The sequence below is a fragment of the Anoplopoma fimbria genome, chromosome 7, assembly GCF_027596085.1.
Source record: "Anoplopoma fimbria isolate UVic2021 breed Golden Eagle Sablefish chromosome 7, Afim_UVic_2022, whole genome shotgun sequence".
Lineage (NCBI taxonomy): Eukaryota > Metazoa > Chordata > Actinopteri > Perciformes > Anoplopomatidae > Anoplopoma > Anoplopoma fimbria.
The window spans coordinates 21,646,661-21,665,227 of NC_072455.1; the positions used below are offsets into that span (position 1 = coordinate 21,646,661).

General features: G+C 41.1%; 1 protein-coding gene across 1 annotated transcript in view; it reads left to right on the forward strand.

Moving 5' to 3' along the window:
• svep1 (sushi, von Willebrand factor type A, EGF and pentraxin domain containing 1) overlaps positions 1 to 18,567 on the forward strand; it is an 85,609-nt gene that overhangs the window by 32,524 nt on the left and 34,518 nt on the right. Inside the window, exons 4-9 of the mRNA XM_054601882.1 lie at positions 8,764 to 8,922; positions 10,064 to 10,243; positions 12,074 to 12,253; positions 13,966 to 14,160; positions 16,873 to 16,991; positions 17,630 to 17,759. Of these exons, the coding sequence (XP_054457857.1) occupies positions 8,764 to 8,922; positions 10,064 to 10,243; positions 12,074 to 12,253; positions 13,966 to 14,160; positions 16,873 to 16,991; positions 17,630 to 17,759 (963 nt within the window). The remainder of the gene's footprint in view (positions 1 to 8,763; positions 8,923 to 10,063; positions 10,244 to 12,073; positions 12,254 to 13,965; positions 14,161 to 16,872; positions 16,992 to 17,629; positions 17,760 to 18,567) is intronic.

The window sequence follows — 18,567 nt, forward strand, 5'->3', positions numbered from 1 at the left end:
TTCCATTGCTCTTGTCAATTCCTCTTTTATCTTCCTGGTGCCTTCCACTGCTATCCCCCCCCTCATTTTCACAGCTTCCCCCTCATCTCTAATTCTTTACGAGCCTCTGTGCAGCTACTGTACCGTGTCACCAGGTGCACCATACGTAAATTAGCCATTTGCAGAGTGAGATTAAGTGGAGCAGAAACACCTCTTGTTACAATTGTTCTGATCAGATCCCTAGTGTGAGGATTCAGTCATGTGTTCTTGAGTTTGTCAGCTGTAGCTCATCTTTTTCTCGTTTCCAAAACCCAATGTAACAAACAGGGTATTTGATTTATGATGAAACAGTGATGCAGACTTTTCATTCACAAATATTTTAGATTCCAATAGATTCCCCTATCTTTTTTAAACCAAATTACTGTGTGCAATTTCCATTTGTATTCGTGAAAATTCGTGATATGGTTGATGATTTGTTTAGATTTTTATTTTATTTTATTAACAATATGTCATTATTCTTTGTGAAACACGGTGAAATACTCTTGTAGTTGCAGGATTCTGGTGAATTGATGCACTTTGTGTGTCTTAAAAGGAAGTCTTGAGCTAAAATAATGACGAAATAGCTAAAATGATTAGGATAAGATCACATGACAGATTTCTTAATTCTTTCATTTGGGGATTTTTTAGCCATTTGTGACTTGTTTTTTAACCAGTTTACTCACACGATTATAGGATGATACTGTTTATTTTTTGCCCCAACTTACAAAACAACGCAATACTTTTAAAAGTTGGGGGCAAATATTCATATTTATATTAGAGGTATATTACTAGTATAATGACTTCCAGTATTGCATACAACACTGCATTAAAGCAATCAATAGTGAATCCTTTCTTAACTCACAATGTAGTCAAGAATGATCCGTTATTTTTACTTTTTCTTAAAGCCTTTTTTTCATGATCTTGTTTGCCACCAGCATCACCCAGGACTGACAACGTGCACATAGTTTGGAGACCAAAAAAAACAGAACTTGACTTTTTGCACTTATAATATTTTAATTCCTCTGTGCTTCTCTCTCACACATCATTTAAATTGACAAATGTGCCCGTGGGAATTTAAGGTGGAATGACTTTTTCCCTTTAGCATCTTAAGTGCTTTTCTCCAGTGTCTTTTTCAAGGCCTTTGCCCTCCTTCAAATCCAACATGTTTGTCCCTTTCGGTGACCCCCATCCATCTCTGGATATTTTTCACCGACCCTCTTCAGCACTCTTTCAGTTCCCTCCTCCTTCCTTTCACTTTCTGATCTTCCCATTCTGTATGTGTGTGTGTGTGTGTGTGTGTGTGTGTGTGTGTGTGTGTGTGTGTGTGTGTGTGTGTGTGTGTGTGTGTGTGTGTGTGTGTGTGTGTGTGCTGTGAGCTGTTGACGGAAATCTCTCCAGTTGGTGGGAGGTGATGAAGAGGGACACACGCTACGTCAAAGGTCACAGGCTAAGGATGGAGGAAGTCAGCAGCTGCCAGTTTTTCTGGAAGAGAAGCATCTGTCTCTTTCTTTTTTCTCTCGCTCTCTCTGACCAACCAATCGGCTCCTGTTTTGACACAACGGCTTCTTCAATTCCCCCAAAAATGTAGTCTTTCAGTAGAAAAATAAAATGTGCGTGACCAAGTTTTTGTCTGCGACCGTGTGAGAAGATGTTTGGGTGTGTAGAGTTGGCAGGACGACAGGACAAGAACCTACAATTGTTTCCAGTTTGTTTGTGGCTCTCATTTGGATTAGCATGTACTTTATGTGCATGGATCTGTTTAGCAAAAAACATCCCTGACCTCACAATCCCACAAGGAAACACCAACTCTGAGGCTACTGTGGGAACTGCGGAGTGTGTGTGTAGTGGCTTAGAGTAGCTGTATGTACATGCATGTGCATCTGAAAACACATTCTTCTTGCTTGGAATTTGGTGAAACGGTGACATAACAACTGAAAAGGAAATGAAAACAAGCCTTTTTTTCTTAAACGAGTGCTATGCTACGTGTTCCCGAGTATACTGAGATCATCCCACAGTCTTTTATCACAAAATTTCTCAGCACACTGACATCTGTAATCATGCACACCAGACCGAGGACCAACCTGTGTTTGTACAGTTGTTTAGCGGTTTGAATCCCAGTGTTCCCGTAGTCTGTAATAAGCGAGCAGAGAGGACGGTCTCTCTGTCCTTATGAGTCCATAAGAGGTATCTAGCAATTGCGGTGAAGTCGTTCTCCCTTGGGAATAGGATTGAATAATAAGGCAGACAAACAGCGACTGAACAGCCACTGCACTTCCTCAGTTTCCTCTCTAAAGACTGTCTTGCATCACAATGCAGAGGTTTCCCATTCATGGGGATCAGGGAGTGCGCGGAGGTCCGTTTCCCCACCCGGATGGAGGCTGTGTAGGTGGACAGCTGTGCAGCAGCCACATCTCCCCCTCCATCTCCCTCTTTCCCCTTTTTCACTCCACAATCCAGCTGGAGAGCAGACCGGACTTCAATGAGACTCTGTCAGTGTGATTTAGAGCATCCTGTCATTCCACAGGGAGGATGTGATCCCCAAACTTTTTTTTTTGCTACAGGTGACCCATGTATTGAGGTTGGAAAAATCTTGTGACCCTTATCGTTGCAAACAGAGACACTTCTTGGTTTCAGTCTTTGATTCTACGACGGCAAAAATGTATTTCCAAGTGGAGCAGACACTGAACCAGGTGACAGCTGTCTGTGTGATTTTTTATTTTTTTTCTCAGCGGATTTGAGGTCTGAAGCCTGCTGCAGAAAACTTCCATAATAAATAGTTGAAATAGTTGTTTAATTAGAGCTGGGAGGGTTCCAGTGTCAGGGAGAGTTGAGCAGGGGAGAATGTTCCTATGTACAGTACAATATGTTTGTCCCTCATTGTCTCTTGTTCGTATGGTGTCACTGGTGCTCGGCGATGCTACACACTTTATGGTAAAACAGGACATCACAGATTCATCCTCACTCTTCTTCATGAGGTCATGAATCCAGGACTTTGGGAAACTCCGCCATATGGAACATTGTGAATGAAATGGTGAATGGTAGACAGATGCTAGTGCTTTCTTGTTATGGTGGCTTGTCACTGAGGCAACCATAAGTGCAAAAAATGGGGGGGGTGGATATATAGTGTGCTGGCTCAGAATGAATGTATATTCAAACTGAGCCCCAGTTTCTTCATGCCTCCGTCAGGCCTTTGCGTGAATGTATGTTGTTTTTTTTGTGGGCTAGACTATACAATTTAATTGTCCATCGCAATTGTCTATTTATGCACCTCAAATGCACCGCATGGGGAGTCTCAGTTCAGAGTGGAAAGTTTGCTCGCATGTGAGCATTGTTTTTGTTGCAGTGAAATACCCTGGAATTTAAGGCCCAACTTAACAACATTTCTCGTGTGCGAGGACCTTCGACCGCAAGCGGCCAGGCCTCTGTCCACATTTAGCAGGTCCATTCACAATAATGCTGGACATCCACAGTCTCCATTGTTTGGCTTTGAAGATGACAGACAGACAGAATTCGGTCACGACATTGCAAATATTATAGGACCGCAGAAATATTTGTTACTTTTACTGTCGCCTTTGCACATAAAGCCCATAATGTTAGCAACTCATTGTGAGTGTTTATTGAAGTGGGATAAAGACACTGTTGTGTAGCTGGTGTTTTTTCTGTCTGGAATGAATCATAAAAAAGTAAGTAGACGCAAGGTATCACAACAAAATGCCAATTACCTTAGTCAGCAACAAGAATGGTCAAAAGTAGTAGAGTATCGCTAGTTAGCATTAAATGCCAGGTAATGTTTAGGCTTGCTCAAGTTATTCTTTGATCAGATATTAGTCAGTTTCATCACATGGGGCAACGTGGTTGGCATTTTATGCTAGATAATATTTCAGTGGTTTTTAGATTTTGTTTCCAATACAGAGATTATGTGTGTCAAAATAAGATAAGCCGTTGATTTGACAGGGGGACTTCTACTGGTGATTAAATTGCCTTGTGATTAGAGTTGGATATCATTTTAAAGTTTTCAATACCAGTGCTTATACGATGCCTACGTTTCTGTACTTATAGAAACATAGTTACTTTTCTTCAAACCTTTTTTTTTGTTTACAAAAAAAATAGTTTTGGACTATATTTTGTCAAAATCCAAGCATTCTTACATGAAATAATCTGGCAAAACAATCATTTAAAAAGTAAATAATTAAACAAGAGCTGAACAGAAGTTTGATGCTCATGCTCACTTGTGAACCATACTGACCTGCAATATTTTGCTTATTTTGATGTTTGAGGTTGTTTTCAGTGGAAAATATATAAATAATATATATATTTTGTTCATTCCTACTGCTATAAAAAACAATTGGTTTATGTTCAATATACCATATTGGGAAGCAGCATGTGTAGCAGTACTGTATGGATTGTGTGTCTGCAAACATGTGTTTGTGGATTTTGTTGGACTTAGCAGAATATATATTCCTCTAAGATGAAAACTCTCTCTTTCTCTGTTTGTCATTGTGGCTGAGGAGGCAGATGTTCTCGCTCTCCCTCTCCATCTCCTTTCATCGTTTCCGTCCCGGTTCTGTTTTTAGTCCCGGTTAATCGAACACAGCCTCTCCCCGGAGAGACTCGAGAGATTCTCGTGTGATAGTAACTTTGGCTCCCGGGCCAGACGTGTCTGCCAGTTTAAATGACTTACTTCATATTGAGAGAAAATACTTTAACAGATGAACTGGCATGTGTTTGCTTTTGTCGTTTCTTCTTTTTGGATCCCTATTTAATACTAAAAGAATGTATTCTTGTGTGTTTTCTTGTGGTTCAAATGTTAGGGACTGCTAATATAGTTAGATAAATACAAAGTTGAAGTTTGGACTTTATGCTACCTCAGTAAGAGTTAATGTCTTAAAGGGAAACTGCATAGATTTTGTGGAGTCCCCCCCCCTTTTTTTTTTGACTGGACAGTCAACGTCAAGAATATGTAGAATAAAAAAAGATCTCTCTGGTTCTGCTGCATCAATTTTGGTTTGTTTGTGCCATAATGTATTCGGAGTGCAGCACTATGTTGATTCTGAATATAAAGTACTCTAAAGCCAGCAGGTTCACTCTCCCAACTCGCCAAATACGGCAGCTTGGTAAGTTAAGTTACGTAACATATGTTATATACTTAGTTTACGTACTGTACTGTGTACTATGGTACTTAAGCCCAAGCCAAGTTGTTTTTCACTGCAGCCGTAAATGCTGGGTTACAAAAAAATGTAATTACATTTTTCAGAAAGGCTCAACATTTTCCTAAAACAGCTGGACAATGCATGTTTTCAGAAAGTTCTCAAAACTCAAATATTTGAGGTCCATGGCATGGAGGGATTAGAAACATATCAAGCTTTGGCTACTGTCCACAGGCAATAATGGTAAACTTGACCTTTCAAAGGACAGCAGAGCAGACCTCAGGTCAGTGGTTGAGGGAGTTTAAGTCGGTCGGCATTTTGCAGGAATGATGAAAGAGACGCCTTGTTGGAAAATCAGACATCCAAATTGATAACTCAAAAATGATTGTTTGGCTGACCCACAACTTAATTTATTAAAGTAATAATTCACTCTGATGTGAAAAAAAATATATATTTTCAAAAGGCAGATTATGAATCGGAAAGTATGAAGACTGATGATGTTATGATAAATCATTTAACTTCAGTATTAGTTATTAGGATTGCTCAAATATTGCTTTAAAACCATAAATCAACAGCGTCTGATCGTAGAGGCTGGCTCTTTCCCTTCCTAAGATCATTACCGTGTACAGTAGTCCTCTTTGAGCAGCTGCTGTCGCTCCGCACGGTTACTACCAGCCCAGCAGACACAGCAGGCTCTTTCTGTTTTATGGTCATCTGGCCCGCTGACAGTCAACTTCCTCTCTAAATGAAGGGCACAGTGCAGCAGAGCTAACTCCGCAGACATAGGCAGTAACAAGGTGGAACCAATACTATTGGCCGCCGCGTTCTTCAGACCGGTGCCGAGGTCCAAACACAATTAGTTTCAGTTTGGGGTCCGGAGCAATGATACATTTTAAAGGGAATTCCCACAGGTTTCTCCACATTCCACTTCCAGCTTTCCAGCAGATTCATGGCTGTTCGTTCTTTCATCATTTATCCCTTCCTGTCCATCCTTCCTTCCCTCCCTCCTTTTGTCACCAGAAGCCATGTCTGGTCTTTCTAAACTCTGTGTGTGGGTGTGCGTTTGTGCATGTGTGTGACCATGCATACGTCTGTGTACATTTCTACCTGCCAGCACATGCAACCTGCCAGGAATTGAACTTTTTAATATATTTTTCGATATATACAGTATTTCCACTGTTGCGCTATGGGTGAATTATTATTCACATTAAAAATAACTAGGCTTCCTGTAAAGCTTAAAATGAAGCTGTAAAACAGATTCTTGAGGACTTGAACAGAGGGGACACTTTTAGCTGTCGGCCCGACTTATGGAAGAAACCTCCTCTGAGTTTAAAGGACACAAGACGGAGAAAACTCATCGGCTGCTTTTGTTATCAAATGAAAAGTGCAGACGGACACACACACACACACACACACACACACACACACACACACACACACACACACACACACACACACACACACACTGTCTGCTCCAGAACAGGTATACCACATGGTTTGGTGTGTGTGTGTGTGTGTGTGTGTGTGTGTGTGTGTGTGTGTGTGTGTGTGTGTGTGTGTGTGTGTGTGTGTGTGTGTGTGTGTGTGTGTGCAGTTTGATGTGGGTGACTGGGTGCATTCTAGTGCCAGCAGCCAGTGCCTGCTTTACAGTTGGTTAACATCTCCTGGCTGACCTGCTGCCTGGTTCAGCTGAGGGGGAGGGAGGGAGGGAGGGAGCGTGTGGTGAGAGGCCAAGCTGGCATTGGCTCAGCAGTGGAAATTCACACCTGGCCTGAGGCTGCTAGCTTAGCAGCTAGTAAATGAGTTGTGAAGAATATTAGTACTATGGATTCTCTGTTGCGTCTAGCGAACAGGACGGCGTGTAATTCAACCTGCATGTTTTGGTTTTTTAAATCCCAGTTTGCTTAAGCTTAATGTCATAAACTGGACACCTCTGAACTGATGCCAAGAAAGACAGTGATATAATGTGATATTATAACGAGTCTAGCTGCTCACACTAAACCGGGTTTGAGGATAACCCACGTGGATACAAGCTTTTCTGCATATTTGTTCAGATGTATTATAAGTGTTTGAAATGCTGTGTGTGGGTGTGGTTTGAGAAAGTTTATGATTTCCTCATTTAAAGAGCAAAACAGAAAGTTAAACTGTCTGAAAGCAGCTGTCTGAAACTCCCCTTCTCTCCGTAGCCAGTTTTGATTTGGAAAAAGCTGAAGTCAATATTGTCGGTTTGTTTTTCAAATGAATGCAAACAACACTTGGATTTGCTTGAAGAGAGTATGACGTGAGGAACAGTGCAGCGCCAAACTGTAATGTGTTCACGAATTTAACTTTATTTGATTCACATGTTATATAATATATGTAATTCTAAGTTAAACTCTTGAGAGGGTTTTCCAAACTCTATGACCATGGACTTGATGGGAAAACAGTTTGGTGTGAATCATATGTACGTGTGAACAACAAATGCAGTCATCAAAGTTAGTGGCTCTGATGTGTTTGTAATGTGGGATAAGCTTCTTTTGAAAGTGGTTTGGAAGAAAATTGCTTTGACTTTGGGCAGCAACTGATAAAGCTTTTTCCCTGCAAAGCGCACCAGTAATCGCAGTGAATTATGGGAATTACCAGCGCAGCAAATTGCTTGTGTGAATCTACCCGTATAATGGCTGATAAGGGCTGTTGTCCTTGGTAATAACATAATTCAAATAATCATAATCTGAGTTTTTGAGCTAATTCAAAGTAGTTAATCAAAAGACGTATGAGATCACTTGATATCAGAATTAAAGGCACATTACGTCACTGAATATATTACAGTGAATCACAGGTTTAATCAGTTAGTCCGTCATTTATGAACCATCCCATGTGAAAGTAACCTTTGAACCCAGATAAGACCATGTGATGGATTCACTCATTCATTTTCACTCCTCTGCAACACAAGTGATGCGCAGAGACGAAGTTGATTGATGGTGAATGAAAGAATGTTGGCGGGCCTTCATATGACCCCTGCTGCGTGAGAGTCCTCTGATCGGACTCAGGTGATGCTAAAAGGAAACATACTTTATAACTGTGTGTGTGTGTGTGTGTGTGTGTGTGTGTGTGTGTGTGTGTGTGTGTGTGTGTGTGTGTGTGTGTGTGTGTGTGTGAGCGTGAGCGACAGGTGATCAAAAGGGTTTTCTAATGTAGACCTTGTGTGCTTACAGGCGAACCGTAACTGGCTTTAGATGATCATAAACCTTTCTTTGATTGTCACATTTCTTTGTGAAATAGTACAAAGAAATATGTTCTATCCTTTTTGTGAATAATTAAGATGCAGAACTGAACTTGTCTTTTTTACCTACCCAGTGAGATCATTTTGTCATTTCTGCAACTTTTCCTGCCATTTCATGTCCAGACATGAATATGATCAAAGTCTCCTCATAAATCTGTTAAGATTTCTTTCCGTTTCAGTCATAAAGTTTAATTATAATCAAAGTAATTTTCTTTTATACATGTCCATCATCCAATATTTCCATCCAGCTCTGTCTTTTTTCTCTGGGTGTGCATAACAGACATATTAGTGTGCATTTGTTTTCTAACTGCAGTATTTTTCCTCTCCTCCTTCCAGCATGTCCACCAGGCACCTATAAACCAGAGGGAGCACCAGGAGGCCTGAGCACCTGCCTCTCATGCCCCGACTCGCAGCACACCTCTCAGCCTGGCAGCACCTCCCTCAGTGACTGCGTCTGTAAGCCGGGCTACCAGCCAGTGGGCATGACCTGCCAGGGTAAGAGTAGCTGATCTGTTAACTGCACAGTCAGCTCTATTTGATTTTGTCGGATGGGTCTAAAACCCGACACTTTTTACACTTATATAATGAGCTGTATAAAAACAGATTTGTGATTTGACTTGCATCTTGTTCATTAAAGCTTTTCCACATTTTTTTTACTATTTTGAACATTAAATGTTTTCCATGACAAAAAATGACAGTAAGTCTGTGCATTAATAATTCTTAATAGCTAAATGTCCAAGGTACATTCAGAGAAAAGGCAAGAAAAAAAGTCATCACATTATTAATTATTCTTGAACCGAATGGTTTCCATTTCCTGTGTAGGTTGAGCATATTTTATGACCCTTTAATGACACCTAGGATCCATAATGCAGTTTGAATAGATGCCTCATGAGCGAGAACTCAAAATTGTACTGTGTCTGAAATGTGTGCTTTGGCTATGGTATGAGAGGATTTCACATTGTTGCTTTAAAACAACATAGCATACAAGCACTGGGTTTGAACTCCACTGTGATAACAGTTTCCTACAAAACGATGCACAAGGGGACTTGGCGCAGAGGCCAAACTTAGTCACATTAATATCTTAATCCAAGTGCATACTTTAAGTAAGAGTGGGATTTCCAGGTCTACTGAGTTTGTATAGAGGGTTTGACAGGTGAATGTTTCATGAAGTAGCAATGTGGGATAAATTGTGGATGATAAGGAGAGTGAAAGTAGTGATACATGATGATGAATCAACTGGAATGGAAACACAGTATTCCATAGAAGTATGAGGTTTTATTAGAGCGCACTGTGTATTGTGAATCTGCTTCCAGTAACGTCAGTGGTCTTCTCATTCCTTGAAGAATGAGCCAGTGATTTCCACACAGCCGTTCATCTCAACACAACAATGTTCATTAATCATCTCTTTCCTGGACTGCGTTTTGCTTTGGCCTCCTCCCTCCTTGGAGATTGGGGAGGTGATGTTTGACAACCTGTAATTTTTTGCTTTCACACTTTGTTATCCTTTTTGTTAGGAACATAAACTTTCCACTGTGTCAGCATTTCCCACCAGCAGACTTTCTGTGTTTTGAATGCCTTTTTCTTCTCAGAACTTTTTGATTTCACAAATGTTTCTCTTCCCTTCTTCTTCTTCCAGTGGTATATTGTCCAGCACTGTCTCCTCCAGAACATGGCTTTTTCATCCAAAATGTCTGTAACAACCACTTCGATGCGGCCTGTGGTGTGCGATGCCAACCAGATTTTGACCTCCAGGGAACCAGCATCAGACTGTGCCAGGCTGATGGCATCTGGTCAGGGACACCTGCCAGCTGCAGAGGTGAGCAGGAAGCGTGATGATAAAATAAAAATGATCCCAGATGGAGGTGTGATTTGTTTGTTTGGTCCAAAACCCAAAGATATTCAGTTCATACTGAAAGATTTTTGTATTTGAGAAGCTGGAACTCGATCATTTCTGGTGTTTTAATTTAAAAAGGGACTTCATGCCGGGGTAGGCAGTTTATTTATGCCTTTATTGGGCATTATAATCTTTCAGCATATTTTTATTGAGGTGGTCTGATACTGAAAGCCTGATCCAGTGATTATACAGAAACAAATGATACAGTATTGCAGACTTTGTGCTGTCTTGCATGATGCACTAACAGTATCTTCTGGTATAATCCTAATGGATATGCAGTGATTACACACAAACAGAGGAGCTTGTCTGATGGATCCCAGCAGTTTCCTCAACACCATATGTCTCATATGAGTCCTCATTAAGCTACGGGAACTTTAATCAAAGTCCTCACAGCCTGCCGCCTCCCATCTGATGTCTGTTAGCCTTCATAAACATTTATATAGCATTACTTCTGCACATTAAGATAAAGAGTATTAGTTGTACTAACTCGTTGCGAGTCTCCTACACGCTCGATGGAGTCTGTGTGTGGCGGCGTGTAAAGATTTCTTGCCGTGTATTGAAATCATATGTGTTTAGACTGAACATGGAATCAACATTTACTAGGAGACTACTGCTCTCTGCCAGGCCAGATGTTAGCCAGGAAGGAAGGTGGGGAGGAATCAGTTAGAAAGAGAGAGTGAGTTCATGGAGAACAGACCGAAAGGATACAAGGAAAGGAAAGACAGAAGGTTGAACAGAAGAAAGCAAGGTGTGTGTGTGTGTGTGTGTGTGTGTGTGTGTGTGTGTGTGTGTGTGTGTGTGTGTGTGTGTGTGTGTGTGTGTGTGTGTGTGTGTGTGTGTGTGTGTGTGTGTGTGTGTGTGTGTGTGTGTGTGTGTGTGTGTGTGTGTGTGTGTGAGTTCAAGAAAAGGAGAAAGGAAAGACAGAAAGGAAGAGGGAGTTTGAGATGTGAAGAAATAAAGAGGAAAAGTGACAGTTTTTAGAGGAAGACGGCAACAGCGTGACTCACAGAAATACCAAGACACTGAATATTCAAGGGTGTGTGTTGAAGATTTATATCAGCGGCTTCGGGTATATATATTCTGAGTGTGTGTTCATATGTCTGCTTGTATGTGTTACACTAAGTCTAGTCTCTGCCACATACTGTTGGACCTCCCAGCTAGTTAAGCCCTGAGGGAGGGGGTCTCCTCTGAACCCGCCTGTCTGTCTTTGGGTGGTGATGAGAAATAACACACTACACACCCTTCTCTAGACCTCAGCATAACTCACAACAGGCACACACGATGATTGTTTTGACTTTTATTTCAGAGGGACTTTCACGTTTTGGGTTAAATGATAGGTCCCAAGTTGTAGACGATGATGATGATGATGATGATGATAGTGCTGTACATTCCTGCTGTTGATTTACTGCACTCTCCTCCTCTTGTGATTTATGTACAGTACACGTGTTTATAAGTTACACCTCAAATTAGCATGAAAATATAGAGGAGGAAATAATATTTGTTTTTAGTCATTTTGAAGAAGCATACGGGTGGTGAGAGTGCAGATTGAAGTTTACTTTTTTCAGTTTAAATATATTTGGTTCTTGTGACATTTTTAAAGGACTTTAAATGGCTAAAACAAACCATAAACATTAGTTAAAAAATGTTTTACTCAGTTGCTCTCACCTTCTATTACTTTCAGACTGCATTATACATATCACATTTTACTATTTTGGGGGATCCTTATGATTTATTTTGTTTTTCAACCGACAGTGCGCTCCTGCCCGCCGCTCGCTCGGCCCCAGCATGGCTTCCTGAGGTGCAGCGATGGCGTTGCCTCCCGCAGGGCGGAGTGTCAGGTGGGCTGTGAGCGAGGCTACAGGCTGGAGGGGGACGCCAGACTCTCCTGCCAGGCCAACTCCCAGTGGAGCGGATCCCAACCTCGGTGTGTGGGTAAGCTTTCATCACCTCCAAACCACTATATCACCCTGTGTGTTAACTCTGATGGTGCTTCTTTCTTCTTCTTTTTGGAGCCATTTGGTAACTTTTGTGCATTTGTCTTTGTGGCACACAGTGGATTTGTATCAGCATGCGTTATTGAACACATTGACCTCGTATCTAAGGACCAAATATGATTCCAAAACAAAGGATGCTCTGTGATTCATTGCAAGAATAAAAGAAAACATTGAGAAGGCACAGCAGCCAGTCACGATGACTTAACTTAGGAAGATGAAGAGGAAACTAAACAAAGTTGCATCTTAATTGAGGCATAGCAAGTGAAACATCTGTTTTGTGTCAATTGTTTGTGGCAGCAATCCCAGTTTGGTGTCTTTGGTTATAAGTTCTTTAATGTCAATTTTACAGCAGGTTTTTGAAATATATGTGTTTAACTTACATGTAATCTGCAAACATCCTGGTGGAAATCTATGAGGTGAAACTGGGTCACAGTTCATTCCCAGAAAGATAATCTATCATGGGTATTCCTTGGTAAAAACATGTGGTATTACACACATATGTAAACACACATTAGAAAATACACTCACACATGCACGGTGGTTAAACACATGGTGAATATTTGCACAGAGCCTCTCTACATCATCCAGAGAAAGATGCATCTGCTTTCTCACAGCAAAAAAAACTAGTCACTGCTTATACGCAGGCACACAAAATGACCCACACACTTTCAGAACTGATAGTTAAGTTAAAATAGTTGCACACACTCATGCCCACCGCAGGAGCACCCAGGTCAGGCACACAACACACAAAAAAGAGACAGTGTGAGAGTGTTTGGCCACAAACCTCCGGCCCGCACTGACTCACTTCCAGCCAACCAGCTAGCTGCTCTATTTAAAAACTACGACCGGGCTGCTTTCGGGAAAATCTCTCTCCGTGTATCGATAGCTACCAGCTCTCTCCTTCCGTGCTTCCGTGCTCCCACTGAGTTACAGCTGAGTTTGTTTGACTGTCGCAGACTGTCGGTACCTCTTTGACACGGCTAAGAGGGCTCTGTGGGCTGCCGCTGAGTGATTTGTTTTTATTGTTTGTTTGCACTGTGGTGAAACGGGATCGCCCTGAGAGGATGTAGAGATATTTCTTCATCTGATTGAAATCTCCCATGTTGAATCTCCCTCTCAGTGAGTTTGCCCCTTTATAGCTCCTACAGCTTAAGCCAATGAAACAGGAGTTAGAGAGAGAGAATGAGATCTATCCATCAAGTGAAAGCCAAACTGGCCTGCATCCCATAAATGCAGTGAGTCCTGTGGTTAGTGCTTTGTTGATTCCCGACCAAATGTTTGTTGTTTTTGTGCCAGTTTCTGATACACAACCCCTGAAAATAGCTTTATGGTTGGCGTTTACAGTTGAGCCGGCTGAAAGTAAGATTTTATCACATTCGGGTAAAACCACAGGAAGCACGCTTGTGATCCTGGAAGAGATTTATTTACTTGTTCTTTTATGTCTTTTCTGGTCAGAGGGGCCTTATGTTCTGACAATACACTTTAAAACCTCCTTCAGCTCCTTTTGATAGTGAACAATAAACAAAAAGAGTCATGAGTCATGAATCCAGTTCAACTCTGACTGTTGGTCTGCAGATATTTGTTTCAGGAACGACATAAACAACTTCAGATATCAGATTCATCTCTTGGTTTCTCTCACTTTCTCCCCAGAGGTGCGTTGTCCCCCCATCGTGACCTTGAAGAACATCCTGCTGTCGCCCCCTGCCTGCGGGAAGAGGACAGTGTCGCCGGGCTCCGCTTGCCTTCTCACCTGTCGTCAGGGTTACAGTCTCCAGGGAAACAGGAAGGCGGCGTGCATGAGCTCTGGAAACTGGACTGCTAATGTCCATAAAGCCATCTGTATAGGTAACGTACTGTGTGTGTGTGTGTGTGTGTGTGTGTGTGTGTGTGTGTGTGTGTGTGTGTGTGTGTGTGTGTGTGTGTGTGTGTGTGTGTGTGTGTGTGTGTGTGTGTGTTAGTTTTGCTAAAGAAGAAATGAATTCACTCCTCAGGTCAGAGGTCAGGCTCAGCTGTAAGTGCTGTAAATTGGTTCTAGGGTCTTAACAAGGATGTGAAATATGTTGAGGTCAAAGGTCAATACTTGGGGAGGTGGAAGCCAGATATACTGGAGTTAAGTTTAGGATATATTGCTTTTTTTGTTGATAGTTAAATGACCACTTTCGCATCTGAAACTAGAGCGGGAGGTGATTAGCTTAGCAAAAAAGCTGGCCTGGCTTTATCAGCCTAAACTCCTAAAGCCCAGTAATTAACATTTTATATTTTGTTTGTCAATACTGTACACAAACGGAATTGTTAAAAGTTTGTGGTTTTATGGGGAGTTAGATCCTGTAACAGTTTTGATCTCCATACTATCAATCTGATCTAACGGTTGGCAGAAAGGCAACAATGCAATCTGCGTTTCGTTGTGCAACCGTGTTGTACAATGACAATAAAATAACCTTATAACCATACTACCTTTAAAAACAGTATGTATGCAAATTTTTCTGACTAGGCTTGAATTACAGAAGACCATTCCCCTGCTGTGAAAATACAATGAATATGATTGGTTTTCTTCCTGATTTACACTATAACACTGACACAGTTTATTTTACAGGGTTAGAATGAATGACACTTTTTTGAAAGAGAGAAGGGTTGTTAAAAGAGCAAAAAAAGAAATATACAGAATACCTGGATATAGAAGCAGTTATAAAAAGAAAACAGCAGGAAACTTGGAGGGATACATACTTTTCCATACTGTTCCCCCTGTCTGTATTTTTCTCCACTTTGTGAATGGTGGGAAAGGCACTAACCCCGTTTTGAAGCGGGCCTCAGGTCACTAACTCAAACCATACCATGTCCGATGCTCTCGTGTCTCTCACCCTCTGCTCCGACTGGAGATCATCCTAATAGACTGCAGCCCTCCAGATGCCTAGCAGGTGAAGCAGGTGGTGCAGGGCAGCTCATGCCTGCCTTCTCGAATTCCCCAATCACCTCATTTCCTCCAGTGAAAGTTTTGCTAATGAAGGAACTGCTTTCGTTAAGGGGAGGAAGAGGTGCCATAAAGATGAAAACGAATGGAGATGTGGGGGTGGACAGGGAGGTGAGAGGGAGGATGAGTCACCTGTAGGTGTTTTATAATGGGGTGGTGGAGAGAAGATGAGTTTTTCTGATTCCCTCAGGCACAAATGAGCTGAAGGAAGGGAGATATTAAAAATAAAATATAGATGAGATAGAAGAAAGATGGAGCGCTGCTGCAATGTAGACGGCAAACTTTGAGGAGATCAAGAAATAGAAAGTTATTACAGAGTTTAAAAGCGCTCTTTGTATGCTTCTGGCTTCTTTCGCCTCTCACTTCATGTGGATGACACCCAGAGTGAAATACTCCTCCCTTGTTATGAAGATGAATGGAGCCGATTGGAGCTAAGTGTGTTAGTGTTTAGCAGAGACGGATGCCTAAGTGGATGGGTCATCAGGTCCAGATGGGAGCAACGCTCTTACACAACGCAACAGGCATGACCGCTGTCGATCGATGCGGAGATCCAACTCTTGGAGGCTTTGCTCATTTACTGCAGACTTGAACTGAGTTGAACTGAACTCTGCTGGCTTCACATTATTACAGCATGCTGCAGACTTTTCCTGCCTGTCTGGAACCGTGCAAATGAGTCCGTCCCATTGCTGTTTACTGTACCTGGCAGTGAATTCAGTAGATCAACATTTGGCACGAGATTTGTTTACATTTCAACCGTTTTAATCCAAGATCAAAAGCTGGGTTTTTAGGCTACTTTCGTTCGTCTGCATAAATGATGCTCATTGATGTGATTTATTGCAGAAATGTTGCTCAGATTTCCATAAAAACACACATGGACCAGTTACAGCCAAGCATCCTAAGTATGCTTGTTATAACCAGGGCTATGAATTATTTGATGGATAGTTATATATACTAATAGTTTTTTTTATGTACAAGCATCACTTAAACAGTTACTTAGCAACACTCTGCTGTGTTAAGCTCCAGAAGTAAAGGAGGTGACAGCTTCTTGTTGTTGGATTTACCAATAACAAGCTTTAATATTCTGTTTCATGGATTATCAAGACCAAAACATGTAATGTATCCAAGATGAAGCTTCCTTTTTCATAAGCCCAACTGTTTTTACAGTGACTTCACTTCTGTCTCCATTAACCTCTGCTCTTTACCGTTGTGGCCTGATGTTGAGCTAATGGATGAAGAGAGTTAAGGGACAGTTACAACCACATACAGTGAAAATGTAACGTCAGTGGGATTCGGTCTCTTTGGAACAATGTCAGCGGTGCACTCTGTGTTTGATTCAGTAAAGACCAATAATTAGTGTGTGACGTCTTGTGATTAAAGAGGTCAGATGACATCACACATCTACTTCCTCAGTGATAACAAAGAGCAGGCTGAGGTCAGTGTATATGGAGTGAACATCTGCAGTATTTAATTCTTACTTTCTGTAATTAAATTGACTGGAATCAGATGAAGCATTTGCAGTGTCCAGATTCTCATCTGATACTCATCTTTCTCTCAAATGTGTAGTTGTGTTTTTCTCTCCGTCTCTTCAGATGCTGAACCACCAGAGATCCAGTGTCCCAGAAACATTGTTGCAGAGACGGATGAGCGGCGCAACACCGCCAACGTTAGCTGGAGCGTCGCAACTGCCACCGACAACTCTAAAGAAGAGGTTTGATACTTTAGAAAACAAAGTGTACAGTAGAAGTACACTATACAACTATACACTGTTTGCTTTAAAGATTTTCATGTTGGAACAATGTAAGAGAGGGGATAAAAAGTTGAAAATCAGCTAATTCTGACTTTTCAGAAGCTTAAACGAGAGATTGTTTGGGTTTTTTGCTTGATAAATGACTATTTAATAGTCATTAAAAATGTTGCAGATTAAATTTATTTTGACTTTATGATCATTTTACTTATCATTTTAGAATTATATTATAATATAGTATTTTTTAACACTTCTCAGTCACCAAAGTGAGTCAAGGATTTAGGCTAGTGGTTCCCAACCTGTGGTTTGGGGGAATCCTAAGGGTTCCAAAGATTAATTTGATGGGGCATGTGATAATCAGAGGGGGGATGGAACAAGGCTATGTCTACTTTTCTGACTTTTTATTATAATTTGTGCAATATTTCTTATGAAATCATGAATACTTTTACCTCTTTATGTCCCTAAAAATACTTCAAATGAAATAATGTATGAAGGAAAACTCAGTCAGCACAGGACAACAGTATCTCACATCATTAAACAACCCTGTAAGTCCAGTTTTGAGTCAGTTCTTTATATATTGTTACCGTCTCTCCGTCCTTCAGGTGGTGGTGCAGGTGAAGCCGGTGTACACTCCACCCCAGCTGCTGCCCATTGGGAAGGAAACCATCACCTACATCGGGACCGACCACTCGGGGAACCAGGCCAACTGCTCCTTCACAGTCACTGTCATCGGTGAGCTCATCCCTCTGGACGCTGCATCAATGCGAACGATGTTCGCATCAACAACTTGTGTCGCCACTTGAAGCACGTTATACTCACATAAATATTCTACACATAGTGTCTTTAAAGACCTCAAGACATCTCATCTGATGAGGCGTCTCCCTAAAAACAGTCCCGTTTGCTTTTTGGCTTTCCATCTATTGTTTTCTCTTCTGCTGGCTCAAGTACACACAGCTGTGCTGCTCTGTATACGTATGTAATATGTTTCAGATGAATGATGTTACATTTATTCGTCCATGGCAGTGCTGACGAATTGTAATTTAAGCGTTTCAATACATTTCAACTATGGTTAAAAGAAAATAGTTGGTCCATGAAACTACTCACAACAAGATCTGTGGATTATTTTGAGTGACCCGGTCATGATATCTGTAAAGAGACATTGTTGTTGAGTTTTTCAAATTCATTTTTTGGCGTATAGAACACCTCAAGCGGAGTGCAATTTATTCACATCATATCTAAGAGAAGGCAGACATCTCTATGGCCGATATCTCCAAAACTAGGCAACTCATGCCATTTTATATATATATATATATATATATATATATATATATATATATATATATATATATATATATATATAAGGCACCACAGATAAGAGGAAAAATATATTTTATTGTTTTTTGAGTGAACTGTCCCTTTAAAAGTAATTTGTTTTCAACCCAGGACAACTATGTATTTCAGAGGACTAGAGCAAACATCTGCTGAAGGTGACAGTGGTTTGAAATGCTGAGTAGAAAACAACAGAACCGAGTCACATGTA